Consider the following 18,859-nt stretch of genomic DNA (forward strand, 5'->3'; position numbering starts at 1 on the left):
AGCAGAACAAGGAGGGCAGAAGAGATTATGATTTTACACAAGAAGATTACAAACAGAGAGAAAAATATGAAAACCAAGAAAATTATTAACATCACACAAAAAAGCACAAAACCCCAATCACAGTATCCTATAATATCCATTCTGAATATTACTTGTACAGGAAAAAAATGTTAATGGAGAATATTCACTTAACCAAAAAATGTAATGTAAATATATTGGGGAAACAAGGGAAGTAGAGCAAATGCCGGTATAAAAGAGTTAAGTCCTCATTTATTATAATAAGAGGTCAACAGATTACACCTAATTTGATTTAGGCATAGTAGTATATAACAATTATTATGAAGTTTGGAAATGGCACATGGCAAAGAAATACTAAAACACTTCTGGGGAGAAGGATCTTGAGGACTAGGGAGACATATATAGCAGGAAATTGCTGTATTTTGATCTAAGCCTTTTGCTACTACTTGTCAAACTGTATATGTTATTTTATGACATAAAAATTTCATTTAAAATGGAGAAAAAAACAAGAATAAATACACTCAAAGATTGGCAAGGATGAAACAAATAAAGGCAACAGGAATATTCATTTATTAGATTTTACTTTAAAATTATGTCCTTGGCATCTGTGGGGGTAGGGGAAGGGCAGTGACTAAGGGGGACAGTGGGGGCTCTGAGGGGGGGCTGATGATGATGTGACCCAGGCTCTGGGAGCTGGTTCACAGGTGTGTGCCCTTTGTAAAATTCATGTGTTTACTTATAAGCTGTATACTTTTCTACAGGTATACTGTATTTTAACAAAAAATTTAAAAATTCTTTCCTGGAATTAAGAAAGCCCCATGAACTGAAGGAAAAAAAATGGCTGTTAAAGTACATTAACAAATGGAGCTAATACGTAATCTTAAAAAGTAGTTTAGAGGGGTAGAAGAATTATTTTAAAAATTATTAGAGTAATTTATATGTACTGATATCGACTATTTTTCTTCCATTAACTAGTGAGAAAATTCATGTTATAATTATTTAGACTCACTACAAAAACAACTAACACATATTTAACCCTTCTTTAGAAAACGAGATCTATAACTTAAAAGGGGCAAAAGGTATTGCAGTAGAATATTTCTGATTAAATTTAATCACCAAAAAAAAAATGTAATTCCCTCTCGCAGTCTATGATGTTTACCAGAATTACACTCTCTTGCATCACCAACAGTGAAAACAAAAATTTAAACATGCAAACACTTTAATCCATTGTAAATCGAATAAAAATGGATAAACTGCTATGGGTATTTGAATCAGCAATAACTAGTTAAAACTGTAAATTACTAAGCATACAATAAGTGGCTGAAAAGTAGAATACTGACATTTAAGAATGTAGAGGTAAAAATCTTGAGGAAACAGGATCCAAGATATGGCCACTTGGATTGGTTGTTCATATGGAATTAAGAAAAGGACAAAGAAATTTAAGTCCAAATGACTAGATGTACCATCTATGCAAACACCATGTATTCAAGAACAGCTAGATAAACAGTGGAGAGGAAGATATGTATCACCAGTTGTTGAAGTGCGCCATTAATACGGGGGAGAAACTAGGAAGTTGGTAAATAGCAGTAACCTGTCTTCTGTCTGCTACATCACAGAACTGTTATAAGCAGTCAACACACATGTAAGGAGCTTTTAAGACTATAAATCAATATAAACCTATAAACTACTACGATTATCATCAATCCTCAACTTCTTTACTCCATCAGAAGCAGAAAGCAAACTCACTCTTGGCCCACTCACTGGATACCCCTATATTTCCTTGTGCTTCAAACAGACCTAAAGAAAAACAGAATCCACTGCCATGGTTATCAGCCCTCCATACCTGCCTACTGCCGCTTCGGTGAGCTCCTGCTATGTGCTAAGCACATGATCCACCTGTGTTCATTAGTTCTCACAGCAACCCTAGGAAGCAGGGACTTTATTATTATCCCCATTTTAACAATAAACTGCATTATTGTATGAGACGTAAAATGAACTTTCTCAAGGTCACATAGCAAGTGAGTCATAGAGATGGGTTTTGAACACCAGTGACACCTGACTCCTGAGCTTTGATGAGGATGATGGGAAGACAACAATGATGGTAGATAACACTTACACATACACAGCCTTCCTATGAGCTGGCGCTCTCCGAACACACTTAATCATCCTAACAATCCCATGAAGAAGGTACTCTTGTTATCTGCACTCTGCTGATGAAGAAACAGGAGCACAGGGAAGTTAAGTAACTTGTCCAAGGTCACACACCTAGGGAAGGTGGAGTTGGATTAGAACCTACAGTCTGGGCCCTGGATCTTGCTCTCAAGTATTTGCTATATTAATTTACAAAGCACAGCTCCTTAGTCTTCTGCTATTTTTTCCTTTCTAATAATGTCATTTTACATTAGAAAGATATCTCTTTTATGAAGTTTGCATGCTAGTAACTTTGATCATTACATTATTATTTCTTTGCCAAATCTTGAATCAACCAAATCAGACAGATTTTTGCAGTTTTTTCTTAATCAAAAAGTTCCCCAAGACATTAGAGCTAATAATAATAATAATGATAATAATAATAATAATAAACTAAATTCCCAAACATAAGTCAGTACTAATGCAGTGAATTTCTAAATTTTTTACTGTATGTATATTTGTTATACTATGTAAACTGTTTTATCTTTTTTCACTTAACATTATGTCATAGAATTTTTTCAAGTTTTCACATACTCTTTAAATAGATCAGTTTAATAGATTCAAAATATTCCTCTGGGTTGACAGACCATATAGTCTATTTAACAATTCCCTTGTAGTTAGCTGGGCTATTTCCATGTGCTGCCACTAATCCATGTGTTATTATTATAAGCAGCACTTCAATGACTAACTCTGTGCCTAAAGGTTGTTTTTCCACAATGAAGCTTCCCTTAGGTTAGAATTCCAGGAACAGAATCATGGAATCAAGGGAATAAACATTTTAACACTGTAGAGTTAAGTTTGATGATTTCTAAAAGGGTTGACTCAAATTAGATGTCTACCAGTAATATATGAAAATGCATCATTTCATTGCATTTTACCAGCACTGAGTGTATTATTGTTTTCTAAATCTTTGATGTTATCCTGCTATAGGTATATGCAGCTATTATTCTGAATTTTATTTCATTATTATTGAACTTAAATCTCTTTCCAAATGTTTTTGTTGAATAAATATATTTCTTCGAAGATACTTAAACTTTTTAAAAATTTGTATTGAACTCTTTTTTCCAATGTGAAAAGTTTTATTAATTTGTGGAGATGAAGTAGCCCACAAGCTGATGGACTAATATGGTGCTAGCTCCTTGTTCTGAACCCCAACTCTGTACTTTGCTTGAAAAAAGAGAAACCTGGTGGATCTGAGAAAGTAACAACAAACATGTGAGAAACCCTGAGGAGAGAGAAACTGGCTGGGTCCCAGTGGGGTGGAGAAGAGCAGCCCAGGATGGAAAAGTGGTAGGTGCCAAAAAGGTTCACAGATGGGCTGAGAAAAACATTTTGGATGCACCTCTTTTCCCCCACACACTACCATACACACCACTGCCATCAGCACTGAGACTGTAACACAGCAGTGCCTCCCAGGGCAAGCCAGGGACCAGGCAGACACATCAGGGCACAGGCCTGGCTAAGGGGGAAGCAGATGGCCACAGGCCTACTGAGGTTAGATGGCTACTCAGGAAGATGGGCCTTGGAAGAAAGCAGTCCCTCGCAGAAAAAAAAAGGGAGGTTTCTCAGGAGCAGGGCCACTTGGTGGTGGTAGGAGGGGGCGATGGCGAAGTGCATCCAAGGGGTATGTGTGTTCCCTCTATGGCCCAAACTCACCAGGAAGGGTGTACCTCGGGTCCTGGCTTGCTTCAGCCCCACCCATCAAGCACACAGGACCAGTGCAAAGGCAATATCCCAGGGGAGTATGAGCTAACAGGAAAAATTAAGACATCTGAATAGTGCAACAAGAATGAAAGAAACAAACTGAACAGCCTACATGAATAAGAACAAAAGGGGTCATACGGAGGAAAATGTTATGCTTTCAGGATACACTTCCTCTGGAAGGTAAGAGGGAGAACCAAGGGAACTGTGAGACCCCCCCTGGGTAGCAGTATATATGGGGCAGCAAAACAGTGTGAGAACTGGAGTCCCTGTCACCTAAAGGAAAGGTGAAGGTGATTCTGCACAGAGATGAGGAAGCCACAGCTGGTGAGATTAAAAAGTGCAAAATTCTGGAACCCATGTGAAGACAGTGTTTCAGGGAGGACAGATCAACTGAGTTAAATGCTGCTGATAGCTGGGAAACCTGAGGACTGACAGCTGTCCCTGGATGTAGCAGTGTGGCCCTTGACAACAGCACGGCAGGAGACTGGCAGGGACCACACCTAACACATGAGTTCTAACAGGAGAGGGGAAGCAGAGACCATGTGGAAAGAGGCTCGTACTGAGGAGTCGGCTCCAGAGAGCGGCAGAGCAATGAGAGGGAAGTGAGTGCACACAAGTTATTCAGCCACAGTTCGGAAACACTGAGAACTTTAAAAAACAAGAGCAACAGATAAATGCATCCTGTAGTATCTTCCCATTTATAACATAACATGAGCTACAGTGGTAAATTTTAATCCATGGTGATTAAAAAGGAAGGCCCACTTGCCTTTTTACCTGAAAATTAATCCTGACAGTCTGCTCCAAAGATGATTCTTGTGTCTCTTTCTATTTTCCTGGAGTTCTGGACACCCATGTGGATCTAATGAATTTTAAGCCTGCTTCCCAGAATATGTATGTATTCACATATACAAATTTTTTCATAGTATTTCAGGTAATATCACAATCTGAACCATAATAATAGATCCTTCTTAGAAATCCTCATTTGTCTATCATGGCCTGGAATCCAGTCTTATCTCTTAATAGTGTATATGAGTAGGTAAGTGTCTCTCTTTGAAAAGCTTTATTAGTTTTCTATCCATTCCCTCCCTATTCTTAGTATCTCTCTGTCACTTCCAGATGTTCAAACCTTTGGTGGTATGTGGTAAAGGCAAGACCTTCATATGACTAAGGTCTCTGGCCGTCCCTGGGGCACCTCTATGCATGTCACCTCTGCTACCACTGTAGCTACCAATGAAATGTGTGTTGAATCCTCTTCCCCACCTTTACCAACTCTGCTATCTTCAAAGCCACTGCTTTCTCCCTGAAAAGGAGCATGCCAGTTATGGTGGGTCAAATATTGCACCCCCAACCCCACCATTTATATCCAAACAGAACCTCAGAATATGACCTTATTTCAGAAATAAGGTCTCTGCAGATATAGTTAAGATGAGGTTATACTAGCTCAGGGTGAGTCCTAAATCCAATGACTAATCAATGTCCTTCTAAGAAGAGGGACACACAGAGAAGGAAGTGAAGGAGTAAGTGAAGAGGGAGAGACTGGAGTTATGCTGCCACAAGCCAAGGAACATCAGGGGTCTCCAGAAGGTTGAGGAGGATTCTTCCCTAGAGCCTTCAGAGAGAGTGTGGCCCAGCCAATGCCTTGATTTCAGGCTTCAAGCCTCCAGAACTGAATGGAGAGAATAAATGCCTGTTGTTTGCAGACACAGGTTCATAGTGGTTTGTACAGCCCAGGAAACTAGTCCAACAGTCTGAAGTAGACAGAACAAGACAACACTGAAAACACTGAGACAAACTCTCCCCAGGACACTTAGCGGGCTTCTCCTACTCATCCTCCAGTTTCAGTTTGGGAGGCGCTGAATGACCAGCTGCCCTCACGGCCTACCCTACTAAGGATGGTGGCCTCCAGCGCCCTGCTCAGAAGTCATACTTTTCCCATGTGTACACGTTTTAAAAATCAAATCTCTCAAACTTTTTCTTAATGGAGTATAGTTTTTGTGTCATGAATAAAAATGTATTTTCTGCCCTCAGGCTTATAAAGACATTCACCATACTGCCTTGTGGAGCTTTCATGGCTCTTCTCTCCAGTGGTGATGATGGTGGCAACAGCAGTTATTTTAATGGCACTTGTACGTCCCAGGCATTTTTCCAAGCCCTTTGCATAGATTAACACATCTAATCTTCACAACTATCCTGTGAGGCAGGAACTATTATCATCCCCATTTCAAGAAAGAGACGCACAAATTGATTAACTTGCCCAAGGTCACATAGCTAGTGGCAGAGGTAGGCTGTATGCCAGGCTGTCCAGCTCCAGAATCTACGTTACTACATAATCCTGCTTCTTGAGGCATTTCAATTTAAGTATTGTATCCATTTGAATTTATTTTGGTTAATGAAGAAGAGCATGAGTTTTGGGACCCAAATCCTTGGCCAACTATTCTAACACATATTGACTATTTCATTTTTTTTTTATTTTGGTATCATTAATCTACAATTACATGAAGAACATTATGTTTACTAGGTTCCCCCCTTCACCAAGTTCCCCCCACATATCTCTTCACAGTCACTGTCCATCAATGTAGTAAGATGCTGTAAAATCACTATTTGTCTTCTCTGTGTTGCACAGCCCTCCCCATGCCACCCACGCACTATACATGCTAATCGTAATGCCCCCTTTCTTTTTTCCCGCCCTTATCCCTCCCTTCCCACCCGTCCTCCCCAGTCCCTTTCCCTTTGGTAACTGTTAGTCCATTCTTGGGTTCTGTGCTTCTGCTGCTGTTTTGTTCCCTCAGTTTTCTATTGTTCTTATACTCCACATATGAGTGTTATACTCCACATATGAGTGAAATCATTTGGTACTTGTCTTTCTCCGCCTGGCTTATTTCACTGAGCATAATACCCTCTAGCTCCATCCATGTTGTTGCAAATGGTAGGATCTGTTTTTTTCTTATAGCTGAGTAATATTCCATTGTGTATATGTACCACATCTTCTTTATCCATTCATCTACTGATGGACATTTAGGTTGCCTCCATATCTTGGCTATTGTAAATAGTGCAGCGATAAACATAGGGGTGCATCTGTCTTCTTCAAACTGGAGTGCTGCATTCTTGTGGTAAATTCCTAGAAGTGGAATTCCTGGGTCAAATGGTATGTCTGTTTTGAGCATTTTGAGGAACCTCCATACCGCTTTCCACAGTGGTTGAACTAATTTACATTCCCACCAGCAGTGTAGGAGGGTTCTCCTTTCTCCACAACCTCGCCAACATTTGTTGTTGTTTGTCTTTTGGATGGTAGCCATCCTTACTGGTGTGAGATGATATCTCATTGTGGTTTTAATTTGCATTTCTCTGATGACAAGTGATGTGGAGCATCTTTTCATGTGTCTGTTGGCCATCTGAATTTCTTCTTTAGAGAACTGTCTATTCAGCTCCTCTGCCCATTTTTTAATTGGATTATTTGCTTTTTGTTTGTTGAGGTGTATGAACTCTTTATATATTTTGGATGTCAAGCCTTTATCGGATCTGTCATTTATGAATATATTCTCCCATACTGTAGGATACCTTTTTGTTCTATTGATGGTGTCCTTTTCAGCTTAATATAGTCCCTTTTGTTCATTTTTGCTTTTGTTTCCCTTGCCCAGGGAGATATGTTCAAGAAGAGGTCACTCATGTTTATGTCTAAGAGATTTTTGCCTATGTTTTTTTCTAAGAGATTTATGGTTTCATGACTTACACTGACTATTCCATTTTATCCCACAAATTTAAAATGCCATCCCTATTATGGACTCAATTCTCATACTTAATTGAATCTGTTTCTGAATCCTCTATTCTGTTACATTTCATTCCTGTAGCAAATGTTAACTATATAATTAGCATATTATTAACTTTTCATCTTTCCTTTTAAAAAATATTTACAAATATTTTGTCATGGATTTATTTAATGTGGTCATAAACATTCCTTCAAGTTTCCTTTTATTGCTTCAAATATCAGAATATTTGGGGAGTATCCATTTCTATTCCCAATTTTGCTATGAGATGAAAAAATATTTTGCATATATTTAGTCCTTTTGGAACTCATTTGGTATATAATAAAATAACCTGAGTATATTTCTTAAGGCTGGATGCTTAGGGAGACTTCATTTTAATAGGTATTAGCAGCCCTATAGTCCCTCACATCCTACCCAAACCAATGCCGTGTCACTAATTCCATGTAATTACCTCCTCATCCCTTATCCACATCTCCAGGCTATAGAAAACTTTAGCCTCATTCTCTATCCTGAGCCTGTTCCTCACCTCCATCATGGACCATGCATGGGGGACACAGCAACCAGAGAATGACTGTGGGGAACCATTACTAGCCCTGAAGAGAGTTGATGTTTTTCTCACAGGAGGTGTGGCAATTCTAATATAAATGCTGAAGAATCTCCACAAAGAGAAAAGTAAAACTCTTCTCTTCCCCAGTACTAACCTTGAAGTTCTTGGCCAAGTCTCACCAAAGTCTTGGCTGAAATCACAAGGTACTGGCCCTTTGAATCCTGGAGATCTCCACAGCAGGAAGGAATAGGATTGCCTTAAGTCCAGCTACAGAAAGTTCCAGGAGGGCGCCAAGCCAGGAATGAAGCCATGTCCAGCTTGGCTAACCCCCTGCTCTACTTGGAACTCTCTGAAGAACTTGTTCTGTTTCCTGGTCTGATAACCTTGACCCTTGGCTTCCCCAAACCTCACTTATTACAGAGAAGTAGGCAGTTCAATATTTTCTTTTTTATTCCTTCAACAAAGTAAATTAATTAATTTTAAAAAGTTTTTTTAGGTGTGGAAAAGGCAAGACAGGCTTTACGTTAAACAGGCCAGACTTTAGACTTTGAATCTTGGCTTTACTACTTGTCAGCTATAAAACATCATCCTTATCAGTTCACTTTGCTGACCCTCAGCTACCTCAGCAGTCAAATACAAATAATACCTATTTTACAAAGATACAATTTGTATAAAATATACTTATTTCCTCCCCTCTTTTCTGTCAGGTGATACACAGCCACCACTTGTTCCAGCACTTCAATTTGGCTGGCAACCTGCCCTACTGCATATCGGCTCCATTTGACCCCCTTCTCCAAAGAAAACACAAATTGGAAATGCACACATAGAACAACATCAATATAAAAGAATACATATTGTATGATTCTATTTACATTACATTTAAGAAAAAGCAAAACTGAACTGTGGTGACAATAATCAGAAAGTAGTTGCCTGGTTGGAGGGGAAAGGGTGGTGCTTCAACTGACTACATAAGGGAACCTTCTGCGGTGAGGAAAATGTTCCATGTCTGTTTTGGGTGGTGGTTATATAAGAACACATAATGATCAAAACATATCAAACAAGCACTTAAGATCTGTGAATTTTAATGTATGTAAACTATACCCCAATTTTTAAAAACTTTGTTATATATACTTCATATATACATTAATATAATGTGGAAATATGTTTTTTAAACATAAATCTTCCCACAGACTTCAAGGCACAACACAAAGAGAAAAAAAAACAAGCTCCCTGGGCAAGGGAAACAAAATTAAAAATTAACAAGTGGGATTACATCAAACTAAAAAGCTGCTGTACACCATCAGCAGAACAGAAAGACAACCTACAGTACTGGAGAACATATTTATAAACAATTTATCTGATAAAAGGTTAACATCAAAAATACATAAAGAATTCATATGCCTCAACACCAAAAAAAACAAATAACCTGACCAAAAAATGGGTGGAAGACTTGAACAGACATTTTTCCAAAGAAGAAATACAAGTGGTCAACAGACACATGAAAAGATATTCCACATTGCTAATCATCAGGGAAATGCAAATCAAAACCACAACAAGATATCCCCTCATACCAGTTAAAACAGCCACTATGCAAAAGACAAGAAATAACAAGTGAGGATGTGGAAAAAGGGAACCTACACTGTTGGTGGGAATGTAAACTGGTCCAGCCACTGTGGAAAGCAGTATGGGGGTTCCTCAAAACACTAAAAATAGAAATACCATATGACCCAGTAATTCCACTTTAAGGAATTTACCCAAAGAAAGCAAATACCCTGATTCGAAAACATATGCAACCCTATGTTTATTGCCACATTATTTATAATAGCCAAGCTATGTTTCCATCAATAAATGAATGGATAAAGATGATGTGGCATATATACACAATGGAATAGTATTAAGACATTAAAAAAAGAAAAGAAAACAAATCCTGCCATTTGCAACAACAGGGATGGAGCTAGAGGGTATTATACTAACTGAAATAAGCCAAGTGGAAAAAGACAAATACCATATGATTTCACTTATTTGTAGAATACAAAAACTAAACAAAACATAATGAACAAAACAGCAGTAGATTCACAGACACTGAGAAGTGACGGTGGTTACCATGGGGATGGGTGGGAGTGGCTGGCTAGGGAGGAGTTGGGGTGGGTGGCTAGGGACGGTGAGGTCATGGGGATGGTAGTACAGCAAGGAGAATACAGCCAATGAGTTGGTAACATCTTCCTATGTTGACAGAGAGTAACTGCATTAGTGGGGGTGGGGATTTAATAATATGGGTAACTGCTGAACCACTGTGCTGTATACTTGAAACCAATATAAGATTGTATATCAATGATACTTCGATTAAAAAAAAAAGGCATGCCTACATGTGATTACTATCTTTGGTCCTACCAGCTATAGGACTAGTCAAGTTACATACCATCCTGGGTCTCATATTCATCCACTGTAAAATGAGGAATATTTAGTATCCACCTCAAATATCATATGCCCTGTACAAGATAATCCATGTCAAGTGCCAGAAACATAACAAGCATCCAATATACGTTAATCTCTTTCCCTTCCTTTTCCATTTACAAATAGCAAATGGGGTGTAATAATGCAACTTAAGTTGTTTTCCCAAAATGATTGCCCAAGTTATCAAAGAAGATGAAGGAAAAGGAGGAGGGGACAGCGGAAGAGAAAAAGAAGACAAAAAAGGCAGAAACCAACAAATCAACATTAGAATTTACCTTGAGGAAAGAAGCATGGATACACACAATAATTTATCTACAAGGATATAAATGACATTATTTATAATACTTGAAAACTGGAAAATCAAACAGGGAGTAATTATGCAGAAACATGAAAATTTATTTTATGGTAAGTAAAAATATATACAATCCAGAAATGAATATAGATGTGTACTCTGATATGAAAGAATTTCAGAGTTCTATTCATCTGTGCATTAGTCAAAATAAGAACATAGAAAGAAAGGGGAGAAAATGATAAATGTAGTGTACCCACTCATTCTCTTATTAAAATAGTGAAAAGTACAGAATAATTTGTAGCTAATTTATCTTGTCAGTATTAAAATGAGTATGAATTTATATACATATATAATAGAAAAAAGTTAAAATAACAATAATCACTATAAAGAAATAGGAAGAATAGATAAAATATTTCAGACAATTTATCGATTGTCTCAGTCCATGCTGACTACTTGTAATAAAGCAGGGTGACAGACAGAAGTATGCCATGAATGTAAATATGACTAAACACATCACTAGCTATGAAGACTTTCCTTCAGTGATGATTTAACCACTATGGAGTGATTCTAACCACACCTGCCAGAAACTAAACATTGCCATCAGCACTCTATGAAAACTTCTAAGGAAAGCTATTAACACTTCCTAGTACAAACGTACACATTATCTCATTGTGGCGATTTCTCCATCTGAATACCTGAAAGTTCTCTAGTATAAGGTGTTTAAGATGATGATTTGACCTGAGCGAGTCACTAGTAACTGGTCATTGGTTATCTAGTTATGTTCTCAGTATTTCCCTAAATTCAAATGTAAAAATTAGCTAGAGGCCATTACATCTGACATCTTAGCACTGTATGTTTCTCAAAGTACCTGCTTATAAGCAGTATTTCTCATAACCGGGACTGTTCCTGGCACTACTGCACATGAGGCAGTGCACGAGGGAAGGAAGTCTCAAGAATCCAAGTGCTGCCCTTATTTCTAAAAACACTGAACTTTTAGAGAAACTAATTTCAAATTCATCAAAATATTCATGCTCAGATGAAATGCTATTATATATAAGGATACTTGTTTCATATTCTGAATTTGATGAACATAGGAAAAATCAGAGGAAAAAAGGTTAACATATTAGCTGGCCGTAAATTTAAACTAAATTCCAATAATTTTCTCCAGGAAACAATATAATTTTTACTTAAGTTCAGAATGTTATCAGTTAAATACTGTGCTAAAACAGGTACAGGATTAGAGAATTTTAAGTGGGAAGCAGAACATAATTTTGTTATGGGTAAAAATTCCTTATGATTAGATTTGCTGCAAGGCATGAGAACCTATGACTATGACCACCAAAATATGTTTGAAAAATCTACTTGAGATGAAAGTTAAATAAAAGCATCTCAATTCATGTTGGGAGTTTTGTTGTTCTTTTAAGACATTTTTTCCTTGTCTAAAAAATGCTCAAAATGCATCTTCATGCGTTCAAAAAAAAAACTGAGTCTTCATAAACTAAAAAAAAAAAAAGTAATCCTATGCTATAGGATCACTGTTTACATTATAAAGCTTTACTTCCTTTTTAGTTCTTCATTAACATCTTAAGAAAAATACATTTTTACTTGAAAATGAATTGGATTGACTGAGAATTGCCCAGAATTTCCCTGTATAGAAATCATTATTTGAGTCTCTATTGTTTCTTAGGGAGAGCTCCTGAAAGATTTCTAATCATGTATTCTTACAATTCCAATTTATTTGATTTGGTATACAACATGCCAAATCAACAACTGACAGTTTATCTTAGAACTGACTAACTAGACTCAGGTTATTTTTGCTAGAGTTATCTCCTTGGCATCTATCGGTGTGACTACCAATATATTATACAGCATAGGAAATACAGTCAATAATATTATATCTTTGTATGCTGACAGATGGCAACTACACTTATTGTGGTGAGCACTTAGTAATGTATATAATTGTTCAATCACTATTTTGTACACTAGAAAACCAATATATCAGAAAAAAGGTGGGGGGGGGAATTTCCAGAGTCCAACATACCTTATGATAGTACAAGTCTATCCTGCAGAGCTATGGTGAGAATTATTGAGTTAATACATGTCAAGTGCTTAGAATAGTGTCTGGCACACAGCAAGCCCTTGATAAATGTTAGTTATTACTTCACCGTGTCCCACTTTGACTTACTTTATATGCATGAGACAGCAAAGGAGAAAAAAAATGAGAGAGAAAATAGAAAAGTGCCGTCCTTCTGATGCTTATATACCATAACCCACACAAGTCCCTCTCCTATGCAAGGAGGGGGCCTAGGCCTAGTCATTTGGGCTCCTTATATAAATCTAAATTCTATGGTTTCCAAACACAGAATGATGAGGATTTTCTTGGGAAAATCCAAAAAGCCAGTCTAGTTAGCCAACTATGACTAATCCTTAGCAGATATGAAGGATTACTGTGAGTTTATATAACCTGGAGGGGCAATCCCACTCTCATCAGAAAGAACAGTCACTTAGAAATCAGAGACACATGATAGAAGATTAATGGGATCAGACTGACCAAGGAAGCCAATTCTAAGACAACTCAGGGAGACACCACCAGCAGCAGCAACACAGGACAGGGTGCAGACTGGCAGCTTGGAGAACCGCCCCCTCTAGTCCTGTCGGGCAGGAGGGGAGCATCCCACTCTTTTCTGATCGGTGTGCAGCTGATTCAGCCCAGCTGCGGGACTCCTTTCGGGTCTCTTCTTGCTCTGACAGTTTGTAATTCTAAAAAAAGGCTGGAATTAAGCAAGCAGTGATGTATTCTAAATGGAGGTATTGGATTTCAGCATTCCATGAACACTTTTTTAAATGTGAAAAGAAAAACAGTAGTGTTTTAAATATAAAATGGAATAGACTACCAATGTAAATTATTTACATTCTTCCTCAGATTTTAGGAACAGGATTCAGATTGCTTTCTAGTAAAGAACCATCTTTTTAAAAATTACAGTTGAAGTAAACAAGAGATCAGCACTTTGGATCTCAGCCCCATCTTCAGGGGTTTGGCAACACATTGAGATCTGTTCAGAGCTGCATCAGTACCTTTGCCAAGAGGCTAAGTGAGGAAGACAAAGAACTGCCTCAATGGAGCACTTCAGCTCTGTGCACAGGACACATACAAGACCGCCTGGGACTGTGCGAATAGATTTGCTGGGGCTCCTATCCTCTCAGGATCTAAAACTATGCTATGCTTCCATTCATCTTTTAACTGATCTTTGTGCTATAAAATTCAAGTTCCTTGTTTCTCTAATGGATAGTCAACGTGTGATATTTAGAGAGGTCAAAAAAAGTAAGAACAGAAAGTAATCCAGGATGTCAACATCACTCCTGCAAGGAGGTATATGGTTCTACTTGAAGCCAACAGATCTCTCAAATGAATGGCCTAGAACCTGAACCTTAAAATAGCTTGGATAATTATGTGGCTGGGCTTGCAAGACCATGCATATACACCAAGGGCTGGGCCTCTAACACAGGGCCCAGAAAAGGTAAATTTAAACTACAGTACAGGTAAGTCATAAAAGTAGTGAGGTACTGTCACATATCAGATGTTATTTGTAATAACATCTAATAAATTCATAATTCCAACTCCATCATTTCAATATCATATGTTGATTCATGCAAATAAAGCGCTACATTTTCACACCCCTGACTCTGTAACCCACAGGCTCCTGCATAGCCCTGTCTTTGTACACCGTCTTCAACTACCATTAAGCCGCAGGGTCTTGTTAATTTCATCCTATTGGATGGCGGACATAGTGCCTTTCAGTCCTCATATTTTCTGAAAGGATAGTTTTTGGAATCAACCAGTTCTGACTCCTCTCACCAAAGAAAGGACATTCTCATGAAACATTGCAAAGAAAATGTCAGTCTTCAATTCTATATTGTTCAAACCATCTGAAAGCATTCGATAAATGCTTGTTAAATCAATGAATAAATGACTATGGGATTTACTCCAGCTTTTACATTAAGAAAACCAAAATAATAAATAACACAAATAGCATTCTACTTAGTTCTTCAAACTGACTATATATATGTAAGTCATATCAGCTTTTAACAACTACAGTCTATGACTGCACAAATATATTTGACATTGGAATGCCAAAATAATATGTTAACTAAGAAGATCTGCCTAGAGGAAAAAAAACACTCTTTTTATATATTATATTACATTTGTTTAACAAAGTTTTCCTGTATACAGTCAAGGAAACAATTTATATCATTCAAATGATTTGGTCACCAATTCTGTGATGTGTGTATGATGGGGGAGTAGGCGAGTTCCCCATACCACTAACTCAATTCTGGCACTGTTTACCTGGAGATAGCATCAGATCCCACAGGTTAAGGACCCCACACCATTTTCCCCACAGTGCCAACCAGGAAGCTCTTCAGACCCTCTCCTTTTGGGTTTTTATGGAGGCTTCTTTGCACAGGAATGATTAAATCATTGGCCAATCTCCAGCCCCTCTCCCCGGCAGGAGGGAGGCAACAGGAAGGAGAATGAAAGTTCCAAACCTCTGGTCATGGATTTGGCTACCCTGGCAATCAGCCCAAATCTTTAGTTGCTTTCTAAAAGTTACCTCATTAACACAACAAAAGACACCTTTATTGTTCTCAGTTACTTAGGAAATTCCAAGGATTTTTGGAGCTCAGTGCCAGACAGGAGGATGAAGACCAAATATGTATTTAGCTATTATCACAATCATATAATCAAACATTAATATGTATGAAACACAAACTGAAATAACAAAATATTAATATCTTACCTGAACATCTTTGTATTTTTCTCGTAAGTCCAAGAGCCGATGATAAGCTTTAATGGCTTCTGAAAATTCCCCAACATCTGTGCTAGTGAGAATATAGTTTTCCCAGATCTGCCAGTGTTCATAGTTGCACTTGAGGGCTTCTTGTAAAGTTCTAAAAGCTTTTGCTCTATTAAAGGTCAAATTTTAAAGAGAATAAACCATAGCTAAATAAACCATAGTTAAATGTGTAAAATGCCAATATGGACTTTCTATCAGTCTTTAATCATTCATGTTAATAAACAGAATTAGAGGCCCCAAAATACGAAAGCCACCTCAAATTTCCCCCTAAAATTTTAAAAACTTTAAAAGGAGCAGAAAATTGCAAAGCAAAAACAGGTAGAAATGAAACAAGGGCAGGGAAAGGCAAATAAAAACCAACTGGAAATTCTGTTAATTGAAAGAGACGTTAAAATAAGTAAACAAAAAACCTCAACAGGTGTTAAAAACTAGACTGCCCACAGTCAAAGAGAAAACTGAAGAAATGAAAAATGGTGAGACATTTACTCAGAATTCACATTAAAAATTAAAAGAGTGATACAGGAAAGAATGAGAGGTAAGGTCCAAACACACATTAATAGACATTTCAGAGTAAATAAATGCAGAAACTGGCAGGACACTACATTTGAAAAGATAATAGCTGAGCATTTTCTAGAACTGAACAAAGATCTAAATTCTATGATTGGAAATATATTTTGGGTACCATTCATTGCAAATAAAGATAAACCAGCACCTAGACATACTGTGTGAAATTGCAGAACATAATCCTAAAACCTACAAAAGAATGACAGATAACAGTAGATATTTCATTAACAACAAAAGATGGTAGAAGACAATAGAACCCTACCTTTAAAGTGTTGAGTAAAAATAACTGTCTAAAATTGTATCACCAGTTTAATTTATTACTCAAGAGTATACAGAATCAAACATTTTCGTATGTGCAAAGACTAAGAAAATTTATCACCTATTGACCCTAACATACAATAACTATTAAGACTCCTACTCTTGCAAAAATAAAAGGGAATTCAAACAGAAGGGAAGGGATACAAAAAATGATCAATGGTAAGTACTAAAATTGATTAAATATGTTAGTAAATATTGAAAAAACAAAAATGATTACCAGCTATTTGTGTTTAAAAAAGTAAAACTAAAAGTGTATAGGCCATATTCTCTGCAATCAAATAAGAAATCAACAGTAAATAGACATTTTAAAAAACATATATGCCTGGAAACTTAAAAATGCAATCCTACAAGAAAAGGAACCCACAGTTGTGGGGCAAGAGACTCCTATGAGGAAGTGCAAAGTATTCAGAACTTAAAGTAATATATATATCACCATCTGCAGGACATAGCTGAAGAAGCAGTCAGAGGGAAATGTATGATCTTATATGCATTTAGTACAAGATAGGAAAGATGGAAAGTAAATTAGTTAAAATATTCAACTTAATATGGCAGAAGAACACCAAATAAACTTAAGAAAGAAGATAATACAGGTAAGAAATAAAATGTAAAGAACAGAAATAATCAACTAAACCAAAAGCTGGCTCTTTGGGAAAAAAGAAAAAGAAACCTAATGAAACAGACAGATGTCTGACCAAATTTCACTTAGAATGCCAAAAAAAATAGCACAAACAAGTAATTAAGAAAAGTCCTATGAGTATGCTATGAACAAATTACACAAATGAGCTCAAGAACCAGGAAACCAAATAAATCAACAAAAATTAGAACAAGGCTAGGTAGTTTTACAGAAAAGGTTTACCAAACCATCAAGGAATCCTTGCGTCTTAAAGAAACCACTTCAGAAAAGAGAAAAAGATTAAAAACTTGATATGGACAAGGAAATCAACAGAATTTCATGCCACCTATGTTAAGACCTATTAAACATCTCAGCAAACAAAAAAAATGTTTATGCTTTACTTCCCTGACTGGACAAAGATTATACCTCCTCTACAGCCCATAAATATTTTCCTGGGCGATTACAATAACCTCTTTCAGACGTATGGTATAGATCTCCCTTTCCAATACCCATTTTGAGTTTAAGACAACAAACTCCACTTCTCTTTTCTCTGCTGAGCTTCAATGTTTCAACAAGGCCCCTCCTCCTTGCCCACTTCAAGGAAAGTATTGGAGGGGATGATGAGGATTCTCTGGCCATCCTAGGCCATTACTCTGAGAGTCACTTCCTGAAGCATTTGAAAAGAAGCATGCCTATATTATCAGTGACTTTCCCCACAAATATTTAACATTCAAATCATTTAATCTACCTCTCATATACCTATGGTACTGATACAAATAACTTCATTACAATTAAGTCCTTTTAGTCTTTTCACTAATAGCTAATTCACTGCAGTTTAATTATTTATTCTCTACATTAAACAATTTACCTAATCGTTGTTATGGGATGTAGTGATTAATTTATTCCTTGACCCAACATCCTTACAGTTAAAAATGAAAGTACCCTTGCTCAAAAACTTCTTCAAATTCAGCCATAAATTTTTTTCTTCTTTTTTCCTGTTCCTACTCCACCCCCTGCACCCACCTTCCAGGTAATAGCAACAGCCTTCAACAGTGGTAGACTGAGACTCTCCAGTTCTCCCATTCACACAGGGGAGGGTGTGTAAGTTATCTTACTGGAGAACTCCTCAACAAACAGGAGTCCACACCAGGAAGATTATCCTTTTTTGACACTTCCTTCCATTTTCTAATCACAATTTTCTGGCCTCAAAATTTTTGCAATGAATTCTTTTTAGTTATTTATGGCTTCTTTATAAGGAACTTCAATTCAGGACTGACCTATCAATCCACAATGGTAGTGATCCTGCACTGTCCAAAGTACATAGGAAGATGGAAATTTTCCCAAGGGATTGATAGGGACATGCTGCCTAGGGGAACCAGAGGAAAGAAGAGCACGTTGGTGAAGAGCCTTATGATAGCAAAGGGATAGACCATTAAAGGGATGCTTTAAGATATGGATATGATTCTTTTGGTAATAATAGGTAGTAATAATTACCCCTGAAGTGACAATCCATGGGTCAAAAATTAGTTAGGTCTGGAGCAG

The 18,859-nt window shown here is 37.2% G+C and overlaps 1 protein-coding gene across 5 annotated transcripts in view; it reads right to left on the reverse strand.

The window, feature by feature from the left end:
• The window catches only part of TTC27 (tetratricopeptide repeat domain 27), a 179,702-nt gene that overhangs the window by 11,027 nt on the left and 149,816 nt on the right, over positions 1 to 18,859 (reverse strand). For all 5 annotated transcript variants that reach the window (XM_073214488.1, XM_073214494.1, XM_073214504.1 and 2 more), the window contains one exon: positions 15,766 to 15,931. In XM_073214488.1, the coding sequence (XP_073070589.1) occupies positions 15,766 to 15,931 (166 nt within the window). The remainder of the gene's footprint in view (positions 1 to 15,765; positions 15,932 to 18,859) is intronic.

The sequence above is a fragment of the Manis javanica genome, chromosome 1 (genome assembly GCF_040802235.1).
Source record: "Manis javanica isolate MJ-LG chromosome 1, MJ_LKY, whole genome shotgun sequence".
Lineage (NCBI taxonomy): Eukaryota > Metazoa > Chordata > Mammalia > Pholidota > Manidae > Manis > Manis javanica.